The 26,399-nt window shown below is 43.7% G+C and overlaps 1 protein-coding gene across 1 annotated transcript in view; it reads left to right on the forward strand.

The window, feature by feature from the left end:
• The first annotated feature begins 2,942 nt into the window (after window positions 1-2,942).
• The window catches only part of LOC130475422 (V-type proton ATPase subunit S1-like), a 45,301-nt gene continuing 21,844 nt past the window's right edge, over window positions 2,943-26,399 (forward strand). The window contains exons 1-6 of the mRNA XM_056847198.1: window positions 2,943-3,055; window positions 11,880-12,006; window positions 12,111-12,179; window positions 24,091-24,284; window positions 25,243-25,283; window positions 25,795-25,880. Coding sequence (XP_056703176.1) covers window positions 2,943-3,055; window positions 11,880-12,006; window positions 12,111-12,179; window positions 24,091-24,284; window positions 25,243-25,283; window positions 25,795-25,880 — 630 coding nt within the window. The remainder of the gene's footprint in view (window positions 3,056-11,879; window positions 12,007-12,110; window positions 12,180-24,090; window positions 24,285-25,242; window positions 25,284-25,794; window positions 25,881-26,399) is intronic.

Consider the following 26,399-nt stretch of genomic DNA (forward strand, 5'->3'; position numbering starts at 1 on the left):
AGCTCAATCTGCATGTTCAAGCCTGATCCCACATGCCGTGCATATTCTTTCATTGCAATTTAAAAAATTACTAAGCTGGTGTTTTGGAGACCTTTTTTGCTTAACAATGATGAACACTGCTGCATATTAAATAGTTGCCTATAGGGAAGTTTACAAGCATGCCAGAACTCCTAGGCGGTATATACTTTTAATGCTTTGTAGAGTTTAAAATGTGTATTTTACAACTTAAATTTAAAATAATTTGAAAAGGGAATCTCAAAAGGACATGCACACTTTTGCTGTTTTACCATAAAAGTTGGTTTCTTAATGTGCAGACCGATATTGTGTATCTCAATCTCAGCTATTGAAATCTGTATTCCTTGAGATTCTGGCATAATTGTGCAGCTTCTGAAAACCATCTCTTCAGATATTCAATTTGCAAATATCTATACATTTCCCCCTTTTACAGCAGTGCTCCTTTTATCCCAATTTAGACAACTAAATTTATCTTGATATCACATGAATATAGTGTTGACAGCTTTTAACAGACAAAGTAATTTACATCAGGAATGTAAACACTTCTACAGCTGGGGGATGCATTTCAGTTCCCCAGAAGTTTTATGTAAAAGAACGTCAGCCCAGATAATTTCAGACTTCCATTGTCTGTCTTGTGCACCAGTCATTAATTCTGAAAGGTCGAGAAACATATGCAGTTTACAGACCGTAGAGCAGTCAGGTTGATACCTGCACACATAGTATATGAGATATATACTAACCAGTATTTTACAACTAGAGGCTATTATACCAATGTTTGAGTAATTGGGAATAGATTTTACAACATATACACATGCCTGGTTGGGTTTGAACTGTTTGTATTTATTAATGTATTTCTGTAAATTTGTGCAGGCTTAACAAGGGTTTTAATTAACCACTGATGAAGGCCCCATAGGCCGAAACGCGTTTGGTATGTGGTTACAGTTATCAACCTCAGGAAATGCCATTGTGCTATTTTAATGCTTTTAAATAATTTTAACTTTTACATAGCGCTTCCGATAAATTGTACTTTCAGTATTTATACGTAGACTTATATATATTTTCTTTTCACCCAACCTTGGGTACCCAGCTACTTGTTCAATCAAGTCAGCGCTCAGCACCCATCTGCAATCTGAAGTGGTAGAGCCCAGATCCAGTTTTACAACCTCAGCAAATTATCATAAATATAGAACAAAAGTAGAGAAGTTAGAATTTCTGTTTAGTTTGTCTATACCCTGCCCATGTACATGCATCAGGTGGTTTACCTTTCTGTTTTATCTCTAAAGCAACCTTTTAAAATTTAAATGCTGTAAACTGGTATAAATCGGTACACCCAAGTAATAATGTCATGTGTCAGTACCATTCATAGTCTTTACAGGAGTGGGTGAGCTTGGAAAAATCCTACCCACCCCCCAAAATGGAAGATTATAGACCAGCTCCTGGGTACTATCCACTACCCCCAGCAGTCTCTCCAAAGGTGATCGCTACCCTAGAGAAGAAACAGCTATCTAGGGTGGTGGCAGCAAATTTACTCTGCTAAGTCCCAAAGATGGAGTTTTTTTTTACTCAATACCTGCAAGAACCTGTTTTGAAAGTAGTGATCCTTGAGTGAGCAGGCTGCCCTCACAGACAGTACACATTCAAAAAGAAATGACGATTTATGAGGAGAAATCCAATGCAGATGTGGGAAACTGAATTTATGAAATGAATGGGATATTTTATCTTTTTTGTAACTACAAAACACAATAAAAATATTACCCTCAGGCACAGTTCTGAAACGGGTGCTACATTTGAGATACATTATTATGTTTAGTCTTCTGCAGAAAATAGGAAGAGCTTTATTAGATTGGACTCTGTTTCCTGTCTCTTCTGATGACCCGTCCAGCCTCTTCATCCTTCACAAGATTTTCCCTGTAGACAAAACTGAGACCAGCAACACGTGCCTTTTATGAACATCCCCTCTTCTGGGTTCTACACATGCTGCACCCCAACAGCACCAGAGTCCTCTGTAGCTTGAGGATATGCAAGCCAAAACAAAATGGACATGTGAGTACTGTATTCCTTATCCTGCATCACTGTTATAGACTGCTTAAACCCATTCCACGGGTGGAACCAATATAAACTGCTGCCTTATAATTTCCTCCCCCACAAGGAACTGTGATGTACAAATATATACTACAGTTGCAACTTGCCAACACCCAAATGTGTGACATCAGCTTTTGGAAATGTGTGAAGGAGAATTAAAGTGAAGGACATAAGAATAAACTAGAAATGAAACATTTCTGAAACTGAGGTTCAAGACAGTAAATGGTTATGTATGTGGTTATGTATGTGGCTGAAGTGCAGTAAATGGTTATGTATGTGGCTGAAGTGCATTGAGATGGCTGTATGCATGTTGACTTTGAGGTGAGTGCTATGTTAACCCTCAGTCTTGCAAGCCCACCACACATGCACATTCAGTGCTTCTGTTCTTTCAACACCATCTACTATGGATCATGGTTATTATGTGTTATCCTTTAACAGGTAAATCAAGAAGTGGCTGCTTCCTTCAGCTGTGGATCTATTTGTAGGCATCAGTGATAGGAAATCCATTAGAGGTAAACTGAGAAACTACTGGGGTAGCTCTATCATAATGTGACAGGTAATTGCTCACTTGAGCTAAAATAAATTTGCCTTAAGGCAAATGCTGCTGTTGCCTGAAGTCTACATGAGGCCTGAGACCCGTGCATACAGTAAAAAGTACTGCAGTGTTCACAACCAGGTAAGACTTTGTTCAGTTATAAATGTCTGTTGTGTTGTCACAAAACAGTCTCACCCTCATCCTGGCTGAATCTGGATGCTTCCAGGGTCATAAAGAAGCTGCCACTTTCACATCCAAAGGCAGTATTTCCTTTGCAGCCGACAAGTCAAGAACGAAGCCAGCAGGGAACATGGCCAAATGCAGTCTTGTTTCATGGGTTCAATTCTTCTGCTTCTTCAGCCTGCTGCACAGAGGGATTTTCTTGAAGGATCATACACCTATGCTTCTCTGGTCAACAGACAGGTAAGGAAGCTTGAATTATTCTAGGATTTGTTCCTAGGAAATAGTGGCCCTAGTGCTATTTCCTCTGGCACTAAGGGCATGCAAATTAGGAACTCTGGCTCTTGGTCTGCCTTTTTTAAAATGTCATGAAGGCCATAACTGAGTGGTTATGTCTGCTTTTTAATCTTGGAACACAGTTGAGGGAGCGAAGCCTAGAGAGAATGGTTTTGAGGGTCTCAAGTCTCAGGTTGTTCGCTACCTGGGTAGGCAAATACCTAGGAGCTGCATGAATCTGTAACACAGGATTAATAATAGTGATCAACATCTCCTTTCATAAGCATTTGCTTCCTCTCACCTTGATGCTGCGCTACAGCATGCCTGGCTCTTTGGTGTTGGATTAACATGGTTGCATTTTAGCCTTTGCCAGAGCACCATGATAAGTGGCTCAGTTAGACTGATAGTAGAAAAGAGCAAGAGACCAGTAGCAACTTAAAGACTAACAACATTTCTGGCAAGGTATGAGCTTTTGTGAGTCACACCTCACTTCTTCAGATACAGCTAGAATTGTGATCTAGTCTAATTAGGCATGCTACAGTGCACCCAAAGATTTTGGATATGGAATGTCAACATTACAAAAACCTGCTTATTTGAAATGAGGACATTTTTTAAAATGTCATAAGAGATGTAGATATCATTGTTATGATGTTACTGTAATTTATTTACAGTCAGAAGAATGTTGTGGCAGACAGTTGCAAGCATCATCATATAGCTGGATTGCTTTTGCTGAAGATTTTGGTTTATTTATTTACTTCATTTATACTCCATCTTTCTCCCCAATGGGGACCCCAGGAGGCTTACATTGTTCTTCTCTTCTCCACATTATGCTTACAACAACCTTGTGAGGTAGGTTAGGTTAAGAGAGAGTGACTGGCTAAAGATCACTGAGTAAGCGTCCATGGCAGGATGGGGATTATTCAAACCTGGGTCTCCCAGATCCTAATTGGACACTGTAACCACTACTCCACATTAGAAGCCGTTAGAATTATAGGTTCCTTTACAACCTTTTTACACACAAGGAATTGAGGATGAGAAATAGGGATCAGCACAGGTGCAAGTCTAACACTGGATTGTCTCCTGATGACCTTAAAAAGATACAAACGTTCAGCAGTTTTGCATAGTTTTCCTACTTGTACAGCAACAGAAGCTCCGAATCAAATGGTTATGTTCTTCCTCAGCTACCATGTTTCAAGCTTGCTTAGGTCAACGCATGAAGGATTTTGTTGTCAGTTCTGAGCAGTTGTGATGTGTGAGTGTTGCCCTGTGTTTTTCAAAGAGACTACTCAAATCTTAGCATGTGAAAGAAAGAACATGGATTTCTTTTCTCCATTATTATGAGTGAGCAAATCGTCATGTGCATAGTTCTGTGTATACCCTGGAGTTCCTATGCCCAGTGGGTAGGTCACATGTCCTCCTTTTCTTCTAAGAATCTCATGCGCACAGGGGCAGGCTGTACTGCACATGCCAGGTCTCCTCTCAGAAGACAAATTGAAGCCTTGTGCATGAACATAGCATGTGTATCTTTTTTTTAAAGGAAGATGAATGTTGATGATCTTTTTTCAGAGGTTAGGAACTTACACTAAATAGTTCAGTGAATTCAAATAAAGGAGTCAGTGGGGAAATCTAATTTTTAAAAAAATGGAGAAAGAATAGTTTCAAGGCTGGTTTGTCCTTTGTTCTTCTTTGGGAACTCTAGCTCCTGTTTTCTCCATAAACATGCAAAGCGGTGCCTGACCAGCAGCCAGAAACTGGTTTCATCCAAGTTGCTCCCCCAGATTGGCTTCAAGTTGTACGTTTAAACCAGTTTGTGTTCACCTAGTCTTGTGATCAGTAAACACTAAGACTACAACCATGACCTTTGCATTGTAAAAATACCCTACTGAGGCCCCTCCCCCACCAAACCTCACCCTTCTAAGGCTCTACCCCCCCACCCCCACCCCCCATCTCCTGGTATTTCCCAACCCAGAGCTGGCAAACCTAACACAGAGTCATTTCCCAGGGGGAATGATAAACACCATGGTTCTACTTCCTGCCTGGGGTTCCAGCTTTATGAAGTGCCTAGAGTCATTTTCCCCCTTTACCGTCCTGTATGCAATTGCTAACTTGTTAAAAGTATGCCCTGCTAGTGTAAATGTTTTAATTGTCTATCTTTCCTATTTGCTGGCTATATGAGCTAGTTTATTTTCTGGCCCTCTTTGGTCTGGAACCCTTCTGCTGCCAATCGTGTCCTCAGGGTGGGTTGGGCCTCCAAAGCAACCAAGGTACAAGCTGAACTCCAGGCTCAGACCCTACCAGGCAAGGACAACAAATCAAGGGAGAGGTTGTGGCTCAGTTGCAGAGCATCTGTTTTACATGCAGAAGCTCCCAGATTCAGTTCAAGTATCTTCGGTTAAAACTATCAGGAAGTAGATGATCTGACATAGCTGTCTTCCTGGGACTCTGCAGAGCCACTGTAAATTAGTCTGCATATCAACTTCTGACTTTCATAAGTCAATGGTCTAACTCTCAATAAAGCAGCTTCATGTGTTCAAGTGCTGTCACTACTGAAGGTAATGCTGGGGCTCGGCTTGGGTAGGTCATGGCTGCCAATGGCCTTCTAGGGTAATGGTAAATTCTTAAAGTGCCAGTTCATCCCTGTCCTTCTGCACAGATCCCTAAGCACACAGTCAACATACCTCTAAATGATCCTCCCTGAAATGAAAAAAGGGACATCACATTAAATGCCTCCTGTGTCCCAAGTATTATTTATGGATTTGATGGTTTTACTAAATTGATCAGCATAAAAAAATAAGAAAGCCAAATAAAAGGTATCCCTAACAAAATGGACCTTTGGAGAGGTGTGCTTTTAAGCCTTTCCTGATTGAAACATGAAGTTAAGAGCAGTGGGGCTGTAAATTAACTCCAAACGAAAAGGCAGCATCCATTTTAATAACAGATAAGCATTAAGTAATGGGGAATTTGCTAAATTCCCTAAAGCAGGGAATATCTGAGTCCTATGATATTTCAGCAGGAGATAGATGGGCAGCAGACATAACCAAGAAAGCCAGATGCAACACAAGCCTTCCTCTGCAGCTCCAGTGCTTCATATTGCATAGCACTTTCTTTCAGTCCCCAAGCCATTTTGCCCCTGAAAACCCACCAGTGAATTAGCAGAAATTCCCCACTGTAAAAGCTAATAGTACAGAGAGGCAAGTCAGACAAGGAGATGCGTCAGTGAACCTCTCAGGACGAAAGCTGGGCTTTTTATGTGGTGGCTATGTGGGAGGAGGATGACTAGGTGTCAGGAAGATATCGGATCAAGAGAATACACACACACACAAGAATACATGATTCTGCCTTATACTAAATAAGACCATTGTTCCTTCAATATCAGTATTGTCTACTCAGACTGGCAGCAGCTCTCCAGAGTCTCAGGCAGAGGTCTTTCACACCACCTGATCCTTTTAACCAGAGATGTCAGGAATTGAACCTGGGACCTTTTGCACTGAGCCACAGTGCCTCCTCAGGGGAGGTCCCTCTTATCTGTCCTTTAGTGTTGGTACTTTCAGTGTAGATAGTATAGTCTCCATACCTCCTGTTTGTAACCTCAAAATACATTTTCATAATGCTAGCTTACTGGCGATATTCTATAAGGTTGGTACAAACAATGAAGGCCAAATGTGATGGATGTTGGAAATATCTATTGTTTTCAATCAGTTAAAACCTTTGACAGTTTATAGTGACAGCCAACTTTGTGCCAAGATTGGGAGTGAAAGCATCTTGTAAATGATTTTCTACAATTTGACAAGGCTGCTCTATCCAATATTCTTCCCATTGCATGCAAGGAGCTTAGAGAGAGACATTGGCTGTTTTATTTGACATATGGAAGTGATCCAGTGAATACAAACAAGGTGAGTAATTTCATAGTTTCCTGAGGGAATCTTCCTTTGAGGAATCAAAGGTGCTAAATTGTAAGATGACATTTCATATCAAGCCATTCTTGGGTTGCCAGTCCAAATAAAATTCCTTCAGGTAGAAGTGAATTGGGCTGCCACAGCAATGTCATTTGGTGAGATGCTTCTGTACCTTTTTGAAATTCTGCTCCACCAGTCATTGGTTTTAATTCTGTGGCTCTGACTGCTGCCACTGGCAATAGGGGTATACGAATTTGATGTCTAGCCATTGCTCGTATATCCTGAAATTGTGCTATCTGGAATGTTTGCTTAAATGAGACCAGGAAAGGCAGAATGTTTTTTTAAAAAATCTATTAGGCTCCCTCTGATTTGAAAAGACAACTCAGATATATTAATATGTATCTAGTCTCCAAAACCCACTGGTTGTTTTGGCCAGTGAAAAGGAAGTGAAGGAGGATGGATCAATTTCTCTCCCCCTTCCCCCGAAATATTGCCAAGTACAGTTTCCAAAGTTAGTGGCTCCCTTGGCCTCCACCTACTGGTTGTCTACTGAGGATCAGGTGGTACTCCTCAGGGAGACTGATTTTACTAATCACCCTTCTAAATTTACATTGACCTTCGATATGTACATGTCTGAGGGATGAATTGTAAATTGAAGTGCAGTAGAACAGAATTGGCAATCCCTGGCACAAAGAGAGTCTCCAACTGATCTTGCTTGCGTTCCAGGATAAGCAACCCATGTAATCAACACCAGAGCTGCAATCTGTGGTCACATTAATAAAAGAGAGTGGTCTGTATATAACTTAGTGTTATCAACAAGAACGTGGGTTTAAAGCAGCTTGGAATTACTTATTGTGTAGGCAGTGGTTATTGCTTACCGTAGGATAACAACCCTTTTGAATCCTGACTGTGGTTTTTTATGCATGGGTTGTTCCTCTTGTGGTCACCTCCCCCCCACTACTTCAGTGCTTTGTTTTAATTGTGCATGTATTTTCCAACTTTTAGAAGTCGCCTCACTCTCCCCTTGCGTTTTCCCTGAGTTTTCAGGATGCTGCTTTACCCCGAGTTTAAAGTCTGCCTTGACCCCAAAGCAAAAGCTGGTCCTGTGCATTCTTGTCACTTTGGGTTTTTCTCCCCATGCCCATTCTCACTTCTCCCTCCCACATGTCTGTCCAACCTCTCAGCTCAAAGCCATTATCAAGTCCACTAGCAAAAGAATAGGGCTGGAATACCATGAGGCTCTTTATTTGGTCAGTTTTATAGTGAGTGTGGGTTAGTTTCAGTTCTTGGCAGGATGGAACAGAACCGGGCTGATTTGCCGCCCTCCCCTTATACATATCCTTTTACAGGCATGAAAGCCTTTTTTTCTTTTTGCGAGTGCAAGACTACCGATGGAACGATGAATGTCACAAATAATAGTGCGAGTGTTTTTATGTTCTTATGACCCCTGCACTGAGTTACACAGAAACAAATTGGTTGGGGGGGGTGTTGTCTGGACCCTTCTCTGCTTTGGCTGTAAAATGGCACTTAGTTCAGATCAAATGAAAGAATCCTGCTGCAGGGCTGGGACGGGCTGGTGACGTATTTCAAAAAAACATACTGCAGCCAATTGCAAAGCAGCGTTTTCAAGAGGGAGGGACTCATGCGTGTTCCAGAAGCTCTGCATTTCCACTGGGGATGTGTAATTGACTACAAGGTACTCCTGGAATTTCTTCAGGGCAAAAAGCCCCTGTGCTTTTGAGAATTCGACTGTTTTGAGAATTCGACTGCTAATACTGTGCATTTAGGGAGCAGCGGCCTCTGTAAACAAGCCCATAAATCCATATCTGTCTCAGTGGAAGTCTATAGAGTTTATCATTATTAATAATAATTGATCATTAAATACAAGCTAGAAATATCTGGATGTTAATAAAACCGCCCAGGCTGTGTTAAAATAGTATGGAAACTCAAAGCTGCCATGGCCAAGATGTAAAGAATATATTAAACTACTTCTAAAATGCAAGGTGATGATTTTTAACCTATAGAATAATTGCTGGAACTCCACATCCCAATGCAGAAGAAAAAGAAGACTCTTCTCAGGTTCATTCCCCAGCATCTCCATTTAAAAGATCTGGCAGTAGGTGATATGAAAGACCTCTGCTTAAGAACCTGTAGAGCCACTGCCAGTCTGAGTAGACAGTACTGACTTTGATAGACCAAGAGTCTGATTCAGTACAAGGCAGCTTCATGTGTTCTTCCAACAATTATGCATTTTTGATATCAGAACTTTTAGACAATTATGTGTGTGGTTTGCAATGCCAGACTCCTCGTCAGTAACATATATTGTGAAAACAGGTAGGGTCATTGGCAGGTTCTTTTGCCCTTCGGTATTGTGGTGCAGTGGTTAAAAGCAGTGCAACGGGCTCTAATCTGGTAAACCGGGTTCAATTCCCCACTGCTCCACATGGAGCCTGCTGGGTGACCTTGGGCCAGGCACAGTTCTCTCAGAACTATCTCAGCCCATGCAGAGGCAGGCAATGGCAAACCACCTCTTGCCTTGAAAGCCCTATGGGGTCACCATAAGTCAGCTGTGATTTGTCCGCACTTTCCACCACCATCTCATAATGCAATTCTTTGGAAATCTATGGCAGTTAGCTCCATAGGAGCTAGGCATTGAGTAAAACAGAAGGTGAAACGTAAACCACATGAATGGGCAGTACATGTTGAAACTGTATTTTCATTATATAATATGCTCTTGTACAATGTATCTAAGCACATTACAATACTGAATGACTGCTAAATAATCCAATTTCCCCCCTTAGTGACCCATGCCGAGCTGTATTTTATGTGCATAATAGTTAGGGTTACCAATGTTAAAACGGGGCCTGGAGTCCACCCAGAATTACAACTGATCTACAGACTACAGAGATCAATTTCCCTGGAGAAAATGACAGCTTCAAATGGCAGACTGCATGGCGCCACATTCCTGCTGATCTCCCTCCCCTCCCCAAACTCCACCCTCTCAAGGCACTGCCTCCAAATCTCCAGGAATTTCCCAACCTGGAATTGATCACCCTAATGACTGTGCAGCTTCCCAACCACCCATACACATGATAAATACTACTCTGTGTATGGTGGTTGTGCATTAGCACTCTAACTTCTTCCCACTTAGAATTCACCTCCTAAAGGTCCAAGAAAACTTGAAACAGGTCCTCTCATTTCCTGATATCTCCTGGCCTTACAGAGGTTATTTCAATGAAAGATTAACGCTTCCCCTCTGTGACCACATGATGAAAGAGTTTGTGCAGGGCAACATGGGATAGAAGGACACAAAAAACAATAACTACTTCTATTAGGTCTCTTTCCCCCCCTAAAAGCAGAACACTGTTGAAAGCAATGAATTTGATCTTGGGAAAACAGTTCCAGACCAGGAGGTAAAGAACAGTATGTGTTATAAAAAGTACCATGTTTTAACACAGAATGTTAGCTTTCAAAAAGTTTTGCATCCTCATATCTTTTTTATGTGTAACAGCATGTAACAAAAGATTATATCTAATTAAGTCAGATTCTTGTTGCCCTTTTTATTTTTAAATTAATAGCAGAGGGTTTTTTTGTGGAGGGAGGAACTCTTTAAAATATCCATCTGTGTGTGTATTTATTTCACACCAACTTCCCACATAAAATACCCTGATTTTAGATGGGAGTTTGTTTTGCTGTGAAGTCATTTCTGTTATTTCTGATTTCTATGACCTGATGTGAACCACTAAGAGCATTAAACAAAGCCACAGTGTAAATCTTTTTAAAAGGTCCAAAAAGGTTGCTTAAATTCACTGAACCCCTTTCTCTCTCTCTCTAGTGTCTTTAGAAGACATGTACAAAGAAAACCAGAAACATTATTATTCCATTAGGACATTTTAGCTACCGTACTTGTAAGGCATACCATGTATACTTGCTGCATAGTTTTTTAATTGGTATGTTTTTATGGATCGATTTATTTCTTTATTCTACTGATTTGGCTGTTTTATCAGCTGTTTTATTGTGTGTTTCGTTTTCCTGACTTGTTTTATTGTTTTAGTTGTGGCCTGCCTGGAGCAGATCTGCAGAGGTGGCATACAGAATTTCCTAAATACATTTAAAAAATGTTTCTCGGTGTGTTTCCTGACTTTCTTTCTTCATGGAACACAAAGTAGAAGACAAAGAATTCCCTGGAAGCTCTTTCATTCCCTGGAAGCTTATCCATGTTTTATTAACCAGTATTTATATCCTACCTCATGGGAATTACTTTAAAAGAAATGGTGAAACTCACATTGGGCCCCCTTAATGTCAATTGTGAATCAGAGCAATGGGCCAAGCTGACAAGTGACTGTTAGCCTAGATGAGAACATCTGCATCTGCAGGACTGACTCAAGCCTCACCCAGTCCCTGTTTGTGCTATAGAGCTGGATTCAAGAAAATGTTGCAGACCGCCTGCAAAATATGACATTGTCACCCTGCACCTTTTCAAACTAGGTGAAAGACATGCTTTTGAGAGCCAGTCTGGTGTAGTGGTTGGACTAGGATCCAGGAAACCCAGGTTCAAATCCCCACCCTGCTGACTGACTTTGGGCCAGTCACATACTGTAAGCCTAGCCTACCTCGCAGGCTTGTTGGGAGGATAAAAGGGAGGAGAGGCAAACAATATAAGTTCGGAGAAAGACGGGGTATCAGTGAAATTAAATATAAATAAATAAAATGCTTGGATATAGTCATAATGGTGTCTATGCATGTGTACCCACCCCACTAACCCACCCAGCATGCCTCAGGAACCTAGGATGTTGCTGGTACTTGACCACGTCCTATTTCTTGAGATTAACCACTCTTTGATGTTTCAGAATCTGGGCTGAGGGGGGGGAAATAAGTTGTCATTTTATTTTTAGATCTCTCCAAGGCTTGGCAAGTACTTTTCACGAAGGACACATTATCTCTGAACATGAGCTGCATATGTTACTGCAACACGCCATTTCTCAGGATTCCAGAAACCTTGTCGTGTTTCTTCAAGATAAGGTAGGTGTCGGTAATTTGTCTCCTTTCATAGCTTCAGAGTGCAGCTTGTGGGTAATGAGCCGAGATGTCCCCCTGTGACCTACCCTATCTTTTTTGTTTTCCAGCTTAGCGTGGATGACTTCACACGTTACGCAGACTCCTCTGGAAATGAGACACAATTTCTCAATGTTCAGGCAAGCATAACTGCCCCATATTGTACCCCCTAGCAGTTTTCAGCATCAAAACAAAACAATGCTTGAAACAAGGGATGGAGATATTGTAATTCCGGTAACGAGGTGAAGGCTATTTCAAACTTGATAAATGTCATAAAAGAGGTTTCAGTGGCAGTAATTTTCTTTACAGCCTTTGGAAAAGCATTTGAATTTACAGTTTTGTCTGCTGCTCAATTGCTGGCAATGAAATTGGACAGGCTCAGTTTCCAACCTGTTACTGGGAAGTCCTTTTATATTTGTGGTACTTTAAAAAAAATTGAAACTGAGCTGATGGTTTAAAAAGTGTAAATGTATCCTAATCAATTTATTTTTTTCTTCAAGTTTTGCTTCATAGCCATATGCTGGAAGAACACTCATTTCTTAAGAAATTTCATATATCTTGTTATTTTCTTTAAAGAAAAATGATACTTGTACACTGGAGTTCTGTTTAATCTGTTTTGCTCTGTAGAGAGTCTGCATCTGAGAACCCTATGGGGTCACCATAAGTCAGCTGTGAGTTGACAGCAAAAAATTACACACACACACACACACACACACACACACACACACACACACACACACACGATAGTTTGTCACAAGAATGTAGCTGTTTTGTTCTACCGACAGGTGTTTGTAACTGTTGAGAGAGATCACTTGGCTGCCACTCCTTAGATAAACAGGCATAAACAGGTTCCATTGGGGTCGGGTCTGAGCCCCGGCCTGTCACACCCTCCGGGGTTGCTTTAATTGGGCAAGTGTCCCAGGACAGAGCCTCAGAATAGAGCAAGAGGAGGGTGTTTCTCTTCATCCAGTTTCCACACTCTGCTCTGCCAATTACCTCTTCCCACCTACCGGGAATGGGTCAGGCTCTTCCTCCCTGGCTGCTCCTGGGCATGCCTTTTAAATGCTTCCCCAAAGGAGGGCCAGCCCTGGTAGGGTTGCCAGCTCTGGGTTGGGAAATACATGGAGATTTTTGGGGCAGAGCCTGAGGAGGCCAGTGTTTGGGGAGGGGAGGGACTTAGAGTCCAATTGCCAAAGTGGCCATTTTCTCCAGGTCAACTGATCTCTATCCACTGGAGATCAGTTGTAATAGCAGGAGATCTCCAGCTACTACCTGGAGGTTGGCAACCCTAAACCCTGGGCTCAGCCAATCCTCACTCCCCAACCCAATGGATCCTTGCCTGGGGTTGGTGAGCTCATGTGCCCTTCCCCCTGGACTTCTGTAAAGAGCTGGCTACCCCGCCTGACCTCCATGTGCTCTCCGTGGGTCTCAGTGCCAGGATTGTCTCTGGTAAGAAATGAGTGGGTCGGCTTCTACTGCTGAGCACGTGGCTGAGAGCTGGCTGACTCCTGAGTAGACTCCATCAAGGCCACCCCCTGCTGTGACCTGACAGATGACTTCCCTGGCCTCAGGGCTTGCTAGCACAGTACACCTTCAGTGGGACTTGTGATCCCCTGGGGTAAGTGCGAGGGTGGAGGCATCGCCCCTGGACGGTAGGGGTTTCCCCATATCTTTTTCTCCCTTACAACAGTACTGCATAAAGGTGCGCATTTGGCAAAAAAAAAAAAAAAAAACGCTTTCTTCAGGCTCCGCCCCAAAAATCTCCTGCAGGTGGCAAAGAGGGATCTGGCAATCCTAGGCATAACTCTGCTTAGGATAGGACATTATTCTTTGTTCTTGTATGGTGATGTTCATTGATTGTGGGCGACTTTGAAGAATATGTTTTAATTTTGTTATTTTATTTATTTTACTTATTTTAATAAGTATATAATCGCATAGGCCTGGAATTTCCACAGTGCAGATTTAGTCACTGAAACTCTTAATTGTGGTTACAGGAGCATGGAGCAGTATGCATAATTCAAGCCAGAAACTCCACTAATTGAAAAGGCAAGCTATCAGATTTGCAGGCCTTAGAGATGGTTTGCAGATATTAGATTTGTTCAGCTACATTAACAGCTGTTTAGTTCCTTGGGGATCAATGGCTGTGTCTGCCACTAAAGTTGCATTTCCATTTCAGAGGGGAATGTTATGTTTGAAAAATTGGCTTGCCATTCGTCCTAAATATTCATTTCACTTCTTAATTCAACAGTGGAGTACAGCAGTTGAGCACTTTGGCAGATTTCTTTTATAACAGATAAATTGTGAATTGTCGTGCTCATAGATGAGCCATCACTCTCTCCTTCTCAAACTTTCATTCTGATTACTTAATTTATGTGCAATATTCATATGCCAGAAAGGTTTATTTGTTTAAAAAATGCATAGCCTTTTGTTGTAGGAGTTTGTGTGTGTGTGTGTGTGTGCTGCTTAAAAATATATACCCTCATCACACTGTCAGGGTGGCTACCCACACAGTTAAATTCTTAAATCAAAAGGCATTACCAATGTATGAAATATATATTTTACAAGATACAATAGCTAAAACACTCCAATGCCTCAGTGAGCAGCACAGTAGACCTCAAAATACTTGCTGAAAGAGCACTGCTTTATATTGTCTCTTTAAGGCCATTTATGCATGGGAGGTTTTGCCTTGGATTTGCCCCTCTCGAGATGCGCATTTTCCCCATCCAAATTCTCAAAATTCAACAATTAGCCCCCCTGCAGAGTTTTGAGAATTCAGATGGGGAAAATGTTCATGGAGAGAGGGGCAAATCCACGGCAAAACCTCCCGTGCATAAATGACCTATGACAAATGAGAAGTGGCCCTGCAATAAGGAACCCAGAATATAGGGCTGAAGCCACCCAAAAAAAAAAATGCTTTCACTCTTGGACAGAGAGCATCAGAAAAAAAGCTGTTTCAATGGCCTAAACCAGTGTGTGGATTATATTAGGCTGCCAAATCGTCCACTATGGCAGGGGAGCTAGGGCTGCCAGCTCCGGGTTGGGAAATACCTGGAGGTTTTTGGGAGCAGAGCCTGAGGAGGGTGGGGTTTGGGGAGGGGAGGGACTTGAATGCCTTAGAGTCCAATTGCCAAAGCAGCCATTTTCTCCAGGTGAACTGATCTCTATCAGCTGGAGAGAAGTTGTAATAGCAGATCTCCAGCTACCACCTGGATGTTGGCAATCCTAAGGAGAGCACTGCCAACAACCTGTGCTTCCTGCTGTCACTTCTTCAGGCAGTAGAAGAATTTGTAAAAAATCAGTGCCAGCACAACAACATGCAATCACTTCCGGGGAAAACCTATAAGTGATGTCACACCACTCTAGGAATCACCAGAAACTCTATGGTAAAACCCTCAATTCCCAGAGTAGCTTGATGTCACTTCTGGTTTCCCCCAGAAATGATGTCCCATTGCATCCATGCTGCACCCCTATGCCCCCCATCTCCCACTGGGTGCAAGGCATTGGCTAGAAAACATTCAGGTATTTGGGTCACAGGAAGTTAACAGCTTTATACAAAAAGAACCAGCACCTTGAATTGAGCCCAGAAACAAATGGGAAGCCAATGCAGTTGTTTCCAAGAAAGCCTAATGTGCTTACAGCAGTACAGTACACACCAACCAACTGACAGGCAGCGCAACCTGATGTTTTTAAGTTACCTTCAAGGGCAGCTCCAATAAAGCATGTTACAGTCGTCCAATCAGGAAGTTACAAAAGTATGGATCAGTGTGGCTAAATCATCTGAGTCACCATAACTGCTTTCGTCTCTTGAGCTGCAGTGTGGGTTCAAGCTTATTAAATAACTGGTGTGCATATCAGATGTTGCAGAAGATTAGGTCTGAACTGCTAACTATATAGAAGATCCCTGGCAGGGTATACCAACATTTTTAAATGGCTATTAAAACAAATACCATAAGGCTAAAAACAGATGGTGTGTACTGTAGACCTACATCCCAAACAGCGCCACTCAGTATATCATAAAGAAACTAAATTAAATCCTCGCAGGTCAATTTTTATGAACACATTTAACAGAGATTATAGATAATGATGAAAAGCCTTATCTTTCGTTACATTTTTGGTTCCCCCCTGTATCAGTTCCCCTGCCCTTTCTCAGCTGGTTCTCTTTAGGAGATTCTGTCAACTGAGTGATATACTTTTCAGCAGAGTTAAAAGAGTGATTAGTGGGCAAATTCTCAGTCCAGCAATAGGGCATGTGTTATAAATCTAAAAACGGGATGATCAGCAATATAGACCAAATGTTTCAGCAGCAATGCTTATTATCTCTTGGCTTATCATGATGATGGCCAAACAGCTATTACCTGAGAGGAAACAGATGGTTCTTTGATTTACTTATAACAAATGACGCTAATGAATCAGCCTTTTAGAAAATGATCATGTTATTTAGATCCTTTAAATGGCTTTCCTATGGTTAAAGCAGAGAGGCACTAATGCAGCCTTGGTTGTGTTGGCTTTGGTGATTAGAGGCCTCAGGACTGGGTTGTGGCATGGCCCTATGTTTGTTTTTTTAGGCATTTATGCCCTGCTTTTCTCCTCGTTTGGGGACTCATAGCAGTTTTCAAAAGAAATGCATAAATGCAACCTGAAATAAACTGTCAAGCTAAAACACACAGATTGTGACGTCTTAACACTTAACAGCCTGGGCTGGTGCTGGGTTTGTTTGCCTTGCTCAGAGCCACAGGCAGCAAGCCATGGGCTAAGAGCCTAAGGTCTAAGTACGAAGCAAAGGCTGATGCTTCTGTTTGCACCAGAGGAGGTATAGTGTATGTTCAGCTGTTACCACCTAGTGACCTAATCGAGGGCCACTGTGGTGTAGTGATTAATGTGTCCGACTAGGACAGGGGTGGGGAACCCTTTTTCTGCCAAGGGCCATTTGGATATTTATAACATCATTCGCGGGCCATACAAAGTTATCAACTTAAAAATTAGCCTGCTATATTTGGTCAAACATTTAGCCAAGAGGCACAACCGGAGACAGCTCCGAGTGTCTGCCATGTAGAGTGACTTGCTTTTGAGCTCTGCCATCCCCAGCTGGGCCCAAGAGATTCAGGCAGGGTAGCAAACACGAGACGGAGTGAGCGACAAGCCGCTCGGGGCTTGTAGGCGAAGGAGCCCAGTCCAGTAACGCCCCGATCGGCATTTTCCCACCCTACGCATCTTTTGCAGAACTTAAGAGGAGAAAGAACCAGAAGGGAGATGGGGTACTGACCAAGCCCCAAGCAGGCAGCTGCCCAGATGACCCCACCCCCACATGCAGGCAAGCAGGCAGGCATCCAATCAGTGTTACACTCGCTCACCTAGTGGCACAGGATGGTCTGTTGCACCAGCAGGGCGTAGCCGTCCAGCCGCATGCCAGAGTTGCTCCTGGTCTGCATGGTTGGGTCCAGATTCTACAGCCATCTCCTGCTACCTCTGCCTGCAGGGATGAAATGAGGACACACTGGCTAAGAACTTGCCCCCGCACATTCTGTCTCTGCCCCCTTTAACCCCTCCATTATCGCCACTTCTGCCCCCAGCCCTCTTGTAGTACAGAGGGAATAAGTTTCTCCACGGCCCAGGTGGGAAAGGGTTAACATAGTTTCTTGGGCAGTCCTAGCAGCTCCATAGCTAATGACTCTTCTGCAAGGGGGAAAGAAGGTTCCTTTTCTCAGCAAAACAAACTCACATCCGCCTTGAATAGAGGCTATTCCTGTCCGCAGGAGGGGGCGTATCGCCAGTCTTAGATCCTTCTGAGCTAGAGATCTGCCAGGATCCACGAAGGGCCAGACTAAATGATTTTGTGGGACTTATACGGACCCCGGGCCTGATGTTCCCCACCCCTGGACTAGGCTCTTGGAAACCTGGGTTTGAATCCCCTCTCTGCCATGGAAACTTGCTGGGTGACCTTGGGTCAGTCACACACTCTCAGCCTCGACCCTTCCAAGTATTTGGATGGGGACCTCCAAGGAATACCAGGGTGATGTGGAGGAGGCAGGCAGTGGCAAACCACCTATGAAGGCCTCTTGCCTTGAAAACCCTACAGGGTCACCATTAGTCAGCTGTTGAAGGCAAAAATAAGTGGCATAGTTTGGTCATTGTTGGGGAATATCACTGGGCGTGTCCGTTTGGGAGGGGGGGAGTGTTATTGTTCCTGTTTCCGAGCTGTTTAAGGTGGAGGCTGGGCTGAGACCTTATGATGTACATCAGCAATAAATATAGTTATACCCGCTCTGCTTGGCTGATTCGGACCTCCTACATTACTAGGGTTGCCAAATACCCAGTTACAACAGGCAATTATCTGCCAATTAATGGGGCTGCCTGCTGCTCCTCAGCTGGCCAGCAAGCAGAAGCAGGGCAACTGAAGGGGGGGTGATCCGCACGCGCATGCCACGATGACGTCACATCTGGGTTTACCCTGGAAGCGCTGGCATTGTGACGGTGACGCTCTATGCACCCCTGCCTGCACAAAGCTCCCTCCGGTGGCAAAGGGGGACCTGGCAACAGAAGCGCAGTCCAGATTTTCTTCAACTGACAAAAAGCTACCTTATTCCCCTCTCCCTTTGATGTGAATCGCTGGATCACACCCAGCACTTCCCCCCATTGTCATCTTTGCTGTGTTGACATTCTCAACCCTGTTAATTGACCTCCCTGAGGTAGCTGATAAAATGGCTTGTCACAGTTTCTTCCTTTGAAATTAGCATCCTAAGGGAAGCTTAGGCAGTAGGAAAATATCTGAGCAATCAAAATGAGATATGAAAAGGTCAAGGGAGTGCTGGCAGCCAGAGGAGAAGCAAGAGCAGAAGGAGAAATCTAACAACGTTAACATATAAGTGATGATGTGCAACAAACTATTAATGTTAGGAGGCTGGACAGAGCATTGATCTTCAATGAAATATATGTACTGGAGGTTGTTGTTCTGTGAACCAAGGCAGCAGCATTGCACTGGAACCTCCGTACAACTAAGTATTTAATTCTGATGTTCATACATTTTGCCATTTGGTAATCTAGGTGTGGTTTAATTGCATACGCCTACATGCTGAGTTAATTGAAAATTTTCATATTCAGATGAATCCAGAATACTGTACATTTTTGGCCCTGGATTGGCACAATTACAGCCTCCATCTCTGAACAAAATGGATTGCAGACCCTGACTCTATGTAGTTTGCCATAAGAAACTATGCCTTTTGCTGACCGCAGTCGTACAGCACCCCGTGATTGTTGTGCGTTCCATGAGGACATCTCACTGCAAGTAGCTGTAAACACTGAGAAAGCACCTCTTAATATTGAGAGAAAACTTTTGTTAAGGGGGGGGCAACTTGCCTAAAGACCCCCACCCACAAGAGGATCTCCATTGCATTTGACCCTACATCATATTATACAGTGAGAAGAATCATGGATTGCTGGATTGCTTCAGTGGCTCAATCTGGATTCAGCTGAAGGAGCTCAAAAAATTGTGTGTCAACTGGAATATTAACTTTGCCAACTGAGTTACAGTAAGCAGCTACTGAGATGCCACGACAACCACATTGCTCGGGACTGGGTTCCACACATAAAGGGGGACAGACCCTCCCTGGCTGTTTATATGCATGATCATGGTATTTAGGAGGCCATTTTCTTGAACCCATGCTGAAACTCATCAGTGGAGGTCCGCAGAATGCATTGCTGATTGTTGAGAAAGCAAAAAGTCCCCAGGACCCAGGTGCACACCTGCAACTCGGACGAACAAGAAGACCAGTCTCATGAGTGATAAGAAGAGCTGACATATTGTTTTGGCATATTGGGAGGATGGTGTGGGTGCAGGGGCTTGTAGTTCCCTTGGTGACAAAGTAAACCACAAATGAGGGGGAAATTAAGTCACGCCTCTGTTTCTACCTCTGAGGAGTGGTGTGTCACCATGGCATCACCCCTGCCCAAGAAAAATGTAGAAAAGGCCAGGAGGAAGGCAGGTTAGAAAGCAGCTTTTCTTTTCTGATCAGAATAGGGTTGCCAACCTCCAGGTACTAGCTGGAGATCTCCTGCTTTTACAACTGATCTCCAGCTGATAGAGATCAGTTCACCTGGAGAAAATGGCCGCTTTGGCAATTGGACTCTATGGCATTGAAGTCCCTCCCCTCCCCAAACCCTCCCCTTCTCAGGCTGCGCCCCAAAAACATCCCACCAGTGGTAAAGAGGGACCTGGCAATCCTAGGCCAGCAGCAGCCATTTCTGTTTCAGGCCCTCCTGCTTTGAGGATGTCTGGAGGCCTCCAAAGGCCAATCCTTAGGGTTGCCAACCACCGGCAGGAGGTTTTGGGGGTGGAGCCTGAGGAGGGTGGGGTTTGGGAGGGGAGGGACTTCAATGCCATAGATTCCAATTGCCAAAGTGGCCATTTTTCTCCAGGTGAACTGATCTCTATCGGCTAGAGATCAGTTGTAATAGCAGGAGATCTCCAGCTAGTACCTGGAGGTTGGCAACACTACCTATCCTCACCCTGCCCTACCCTCCTCCTACTTCTCAGGAGTCTGAAGGTTGAGAGGCTCACATGTCTGTGAGAGTCCTGCCTCTTCAACATTTCTGAATTCTTGGATAAGTAACTGTGAAACTTCATTGGCTTGCTTGCTAGGAAACGGAGCTAAGACTAGGACAGGAGGGTGGTAGGGTAGCAATTAATGGTTTAACATTTAGATTGGCTAATATGCATTAAATTTGCTCTCATGTTTGCTTGCAACTTTTTTGTTTCAAGTGTATTTGAAAGGTCTAGTGGTTTGGGTTCATCTCTCTACTACTTGTTTTATCTGCTTATACTTCTGCACTGCCTTTCTATCTCTTTATATTATTTTCTGTAGCCATCTGCATCTTTCTGATGGTTTTGCATCCATGCTTTTTCATACCTATTCAGGTACCAGCAGTCTGATCCACTTTGCAGTTTGCAATTTGCTTTTGTAGGATATTGTGCAGTAATACCTTCCAATAAACCACTTAATTCATTATCAGTAACACTTTGGAGTCTGTGTCTTCTTACTGACAGTCATGTACCCCCTGGGATGATAAGAACCCATAGGAATCAAGGCCTCTTGCTTAAGGAGACTGAATGAACAAATATGACTTCTCCAAATGTATTTCCATATTACAATAAATTGATTTGGCACCATCACTTCCTTAGAGAAGGTGTGTTGGCCTATAGAAGCCACAAGCAAAATACATAGCTGTGAAACTGAACAGCCCTCTACCAATATCCACTTGCATTCTTGGCTGGTGCATGTTTTTTATATATTGTAAATCTGGCTGCCTGATCATCTGAATAAGAGTTGCATCATCACTGTTGACACCACCCTTCAAGATAGTTTGCAATGTGTATGAGCAGTGAGCTGTACTCTGGTAGCATATGACTGAAGCTCAGCAGTTCTGTTTGTGAGTGCATGAGAGTTTTCTTGGCACAATTAACTGGCTGGTAACCGTGTGCTTCCTAAAGGCACCAGGGAACCATTGGAAGGACAAACTGATCTTACGCAAGAGATTTGGCAGAGGGATAAAGAAGCATGAGGTAGTCAGATCAAGGCAACCTGGGAATTAAATAAGAAAAGTCATTGTTCAAATTGTACGAGGAAAGGTAGGAGGGGATTAATGAATCACATTTAAATTATTCCCATCCCCTTTACCCTTCTAAAAACAGGAGCCCTGGGGACTGTCACAGAAGGTAGGAGGTCAGGAAGGCCCTGTAATTCAAGCCAATTCCAGTATAATTGAGTATACTGGAAAAGAAACTTTATTGTTACTTCTAGCATAATCACAATATTGGGGAGAGACTTGTCTCACTGGCAAGGAAGGTCCCTAGTTCAATCCCTGGCATTTCCAGGGAAAAGACTCTGAAGTATTAGATGTAGGGTTGCCAGCTCTGGGTTGGGAAATACCTGGAGATCTTTTGGGGGTGGGGCCTGAGGAGGGCAGGGTTTGAAGAGGGGAGGGATTTCAATGCCATAGAGTCCAATTGCCAAAGCTGCCATTTTCTCCAGGGGAACGAATCTCTATCGGCTGAAGATATGTTGTAATAGCAGGAGGTCTCCAGTAGGGCTGTTGATTCAGTTCGGCTCGAACTGAAAAACCGCCGAATTCCTCCCGATTCGGCGGTTTTCGGTTCGGACGAACCGAACCCAAAAAAGGGGGGAACCGGGGAGCCGAATTGGCCGAGTTCGGGGAGTTTCCTGAATGAATTTGGCCAATTTGGGCCCTTTAAACAGATCTGCGCCTTCCAGCTGGAAGGCACAGATCTGCTTCCCCCCCCCCGCGCCTCCAGGGAGCTTCCCTGGAGGCGCGCGGGGTGCCCTTTAAATAGATCTGCGCCTCCCGGCTGGCAGGCGCAGATCTCTTTGAAGGGCACCCCGCGCGCCTCCAGGGAAGCTCCCTGGAGGCGCGCGGGGCGTCTTCAAAGCCCTCTGCGCTCTCTGCGCAGAGAGCGCAGAGGGGCTTGACAGCCCCCCGCCTGCCTTCCCAGGAGTCCCAAGAGGGGGGGCGGGGGGTCTTCAAACCCCTCTGCGCTGCCTGGGCAGACAGCGCAGAGGGGCTTGACAGCCCCCCACCTGCCTTCCTGGGAGTCCCGGGAGGGGGGGCTGGGGGGTCTTTAAACCCCTCTGCGCTGCCTGCACAGACAGCGCAGAGGGGCTTGTTTAAAGGGCCCCCCGCGCGCCTTCAGGGAATCCCCCTGAAGGCGCGTGGGGGGACGAATTTTCCCCCGAACTTCGGATCCCCCCGAATTATCAGGGATCCGAAGCGGGGGAGTTCGGACTTTGGCACGGCCCGAATAAAAACAGGCCAAATTTTGCCGAAGCCAAACTATACCGAATTTTTTTTTCAACAGCCCTAGTCTCCAGCTAGTACCTGGAGGCTGGCAACCCTAATTAGATGTTCATAAAGACCTTTCTTTGAGCCACTGCCAGTCTAGATGATAGTAGGCTGGATGGACCAGTGGTATGATTCATGTGTTCCATATATTCCTTGTTTGCTTACCATTTGGATTACAGCTATCTCAGTGAACCAGCACCATTGAAAAGCATTGAATTTGAGGAAGATGTAAAAATGTTATTCCCACATGCAAGTCACCACTTCAGAGAATCATAGAGTTGGAAGGTACCACCAGGGTCATCCAACCCCCTGCACAATACAGGAAATTCACAACTACCTCCCCCCCACACCCCCAGTGACCCATACTTCATGCCCAGAAGATGGCCAAGGTGCCCTCCCTCTCATGATCTACCTAAGGTCATAGAATCAGCATTGCTGACAGATGGCCATCTAGCTTCTGCTTAAAAACCTCCAGGGAAGGAGAGCTTACCACCTCCCGAGGAAGCCTGTTCCACTGAGGAACTACTCTGTTAGAAAATTCTTCCTAATGTCTAGATGGAAACTCTTTTGATTTAATTTCAACCTGTTGGTTCTGGTCCAACCTTCTGGAGCAACAGAAAACAACTCGGCACCCTCCTCTATATGACAGCCCTTCAAGTACTTGAAGGTGGTTATCATATCCCCTCTCAGTCTTCTCTTCAGGCTAAACATACCCAGCTCTTTCAACCTTTCCTCATAGCACTTGGTTTCCAGACCCCTCACCATCTTTGTTGCCATCTTTAGGGTAATTATCCTGAACATGCATATGTGGAACTTCTTGAAGTTGCTGAAATGAAACATCTTAGGCCAGGACCATTAGAAATAGTCAAACATTCCTCGTTAAAAACCATATTTTCCCTTTTTCAAGGCACTGAGTTTTTCACCACCCCATGAGCTGATTGCAAACCAGCCTGTTCATCATACTCCATGCACAAAGATTAATATCCCCCCAAAATTGTTTTGGAAAACATTTGAACATGTGCATTAGACTTTATCATTTACTGGGTTGTTTTGGTAATGAAATTGTATGTCATATTCTTGTTGAGAATAGCGGAGGCTTTTTTCTTAATGAAGAGTATAAAAGACTGTAATCAAGCCTAGCAGAGTATAAAAGGCAATCATCCCTACATTATAATTAACTTTTCTTTGTACTTATTACAGGAGCTTCTTAAGGCTTCATCGTCCTCTTTAGTTTTGCCAGCTGTTGACTGCCAGACTGTCAATCATCTAACAGAATACCTTCAGAAAACTCTGAATTTGCCCTTGGTGAATGTAGATGGCCCTGAAACATCATATCTAATGGTGAATGCATCCAAACCCAATCTATTTGTGATCAGGCTACAACCAACCAGGAGGTAGGAGCTGCTTTTAAGAATAAGACTGTTTAATGCATGCACAAAATGGCAGACGCTTCTCAATAGGGTTGCCAGGTCCCCACTTAACTTTGGCGGGAGTTTCCTTTGGGTGGAGCTGGGTAGAGGGATTAATGCATGCTCCCAATACCATTACTTCTGGTTTCCTAGCCTGCTGTGTGCACACACTGTGGAGTCAGAGTGTGCACACAGCAGGGCTAGGAGGAAGGTTCTCGCATCCTTCTCCAAGCTGCAAACCTGATTGCAACCGATCTGGCATGCAGCTTGGAAAGGGAGGCAGGAACGTTCCCTGCCCCATTGTCTGCACACTCTGTGGAGTCAGAGTGCGCACACAGCAGGGCTAGGAGGAACTTCTCCAAGCTGCAAGCCAGATCGGAACTGATCTGGCATGCAGTTTGCAAATGTAGGCAGGAGTGTTCCTAGCCCCGCTGTCTGCACACGGGGATCGCTTTCCCCTACCTGCTTCCGCCCACTGACCATCAGCTGGTCAGCGGGCAGTCCGGTTGATTGGCAGGCAATTGCCTGCCACAACCGGGCAGTTGGGAACCTTAGTTCTCAAACCTGGAAATAATGACGAACAACATTCTGAATCTTACAGAAAAATCTAAATCTTTGTTGGCATTTCAATGGTCATCTCTCTTGGACATTCCCATTTTGTATTCTGCAAGTTGCCAGTTCTTCTAATCAAGTTCCTAAACCGTACAAAATAACTGGCTGTCTTTTTAACTTTACTCCTAGCTTTTTTAAATATTACATATAAAATACCCAGCTCTTGAGAAAACTAAGAAATGACTCCTACTTTTCTATATTAGATTAGTTTACTGGATCCTGACTGTGGCATATACTTGAAATAAAAAAGTCCTTTAAAATTGCAGGTAATAGTTTTCAGTATTCCTTCCTGTGCTATATTTTTTATTTTTCTTCCCTTTGACCCCTCTAGAAAAGACGAACCTGCCACTTTAAAGGCACTGATCGAAAATGGTAAGTACCATACAAGCGACAAATGGTTCATAACTTTCTGCAATGGGTGGGATTACCTGTGGAAGGAGGCTTCCATGAAGACCCCCTTGTTGAATCAGAATGTACAGAGTAGGAATGCCCGCACCATCACACTTCTCAGCAAAATTTGCCCTCACTTTACCAGAACAAGGGTTGGGCCTTCTTTTGCTTATTTTATCCACTAAAACTTTCCTCAGCAGCCTTCTTTAATGTATTTTTATATCACCTTCAATAGTCCCTAAGCCTCCTCTGAAGTGTTATTTGCATCACCAAGTAGAAGCACTGAGCTCTTCAAGGCAACACAGATGTCATATTCTGGTTTTGTGTTGTTGTTTTTTGTAAATTATCATGTAGATTGTGAGACTCGATGAATGCTTTAAATATTAATCTGTGTGGACCCTTCTTCAGGGCTTGGCGTGTGTTATCCTCCAAAATTCCATAGCTCTTTTGAACTTGACTTTGGTAAGTTATTATAATACATTTCTGTTTACAGACAAAATAATTGGAAGGATTACTAAGGCTCTGCAGCAACAAAGAGTTCAGTCTTTGATGATTTACACCGCAAGGCAGCCATCAAAAGTAAGTGCTTTCCAGTATCTACCAGCATCAAATATTTGACATGTGACAGCTTACCTAGCAGAGAGCTGTTTGTTGTATATTATTCTACCTGACAAGACCAAAGTGGGTGGCAGCCAGTACTTAAGGTCTGAGAAAGAAAGGGAGTAAATCTTGTGTGAAGATTGAAGCCTCAGTACTGTTACCTCCAACAAAGAAGACTTAAATCAAGTTTGCTGTTCTACCATGAAGACTACTTGATTGTGATGTTGCAGAAGGAAGAACAGTCCTGACACCTCTCTTGAAACAGGAATTAGGAGGGTACAAAAATAAGATGAGGATTTTTTCCCCACAGTTAGTTTTTGGTAGGGTTGCCAAGTTCCGAGTGATGCCTGGAGATCTCCTGGGATTCAAGCTGATCTCCAGGCAACAGGGATCAGTTCACCTGGAGGAAATAGCCGCTTTGAAAGGTGGATTCTATGGCATTATACCTCATTGAAGTCCCACCCCTCCCCAAACCCTGCCTTCCTCAGCGCCCCCACC

This window comes from Euleptes europaea, chromosome 3, assembly GCF_029931775.1.
Source record: "Euleptes europaea isolate rEulEur1 chromosome 3, rEulEur1.hap1, whole genome shotgun sequence".
NCBI lineage: Eukaryota > Metazoa > Chordata > Lepidosauria > Squamata > Sphaerodactylidae > Euleptes > Euleptes europaea.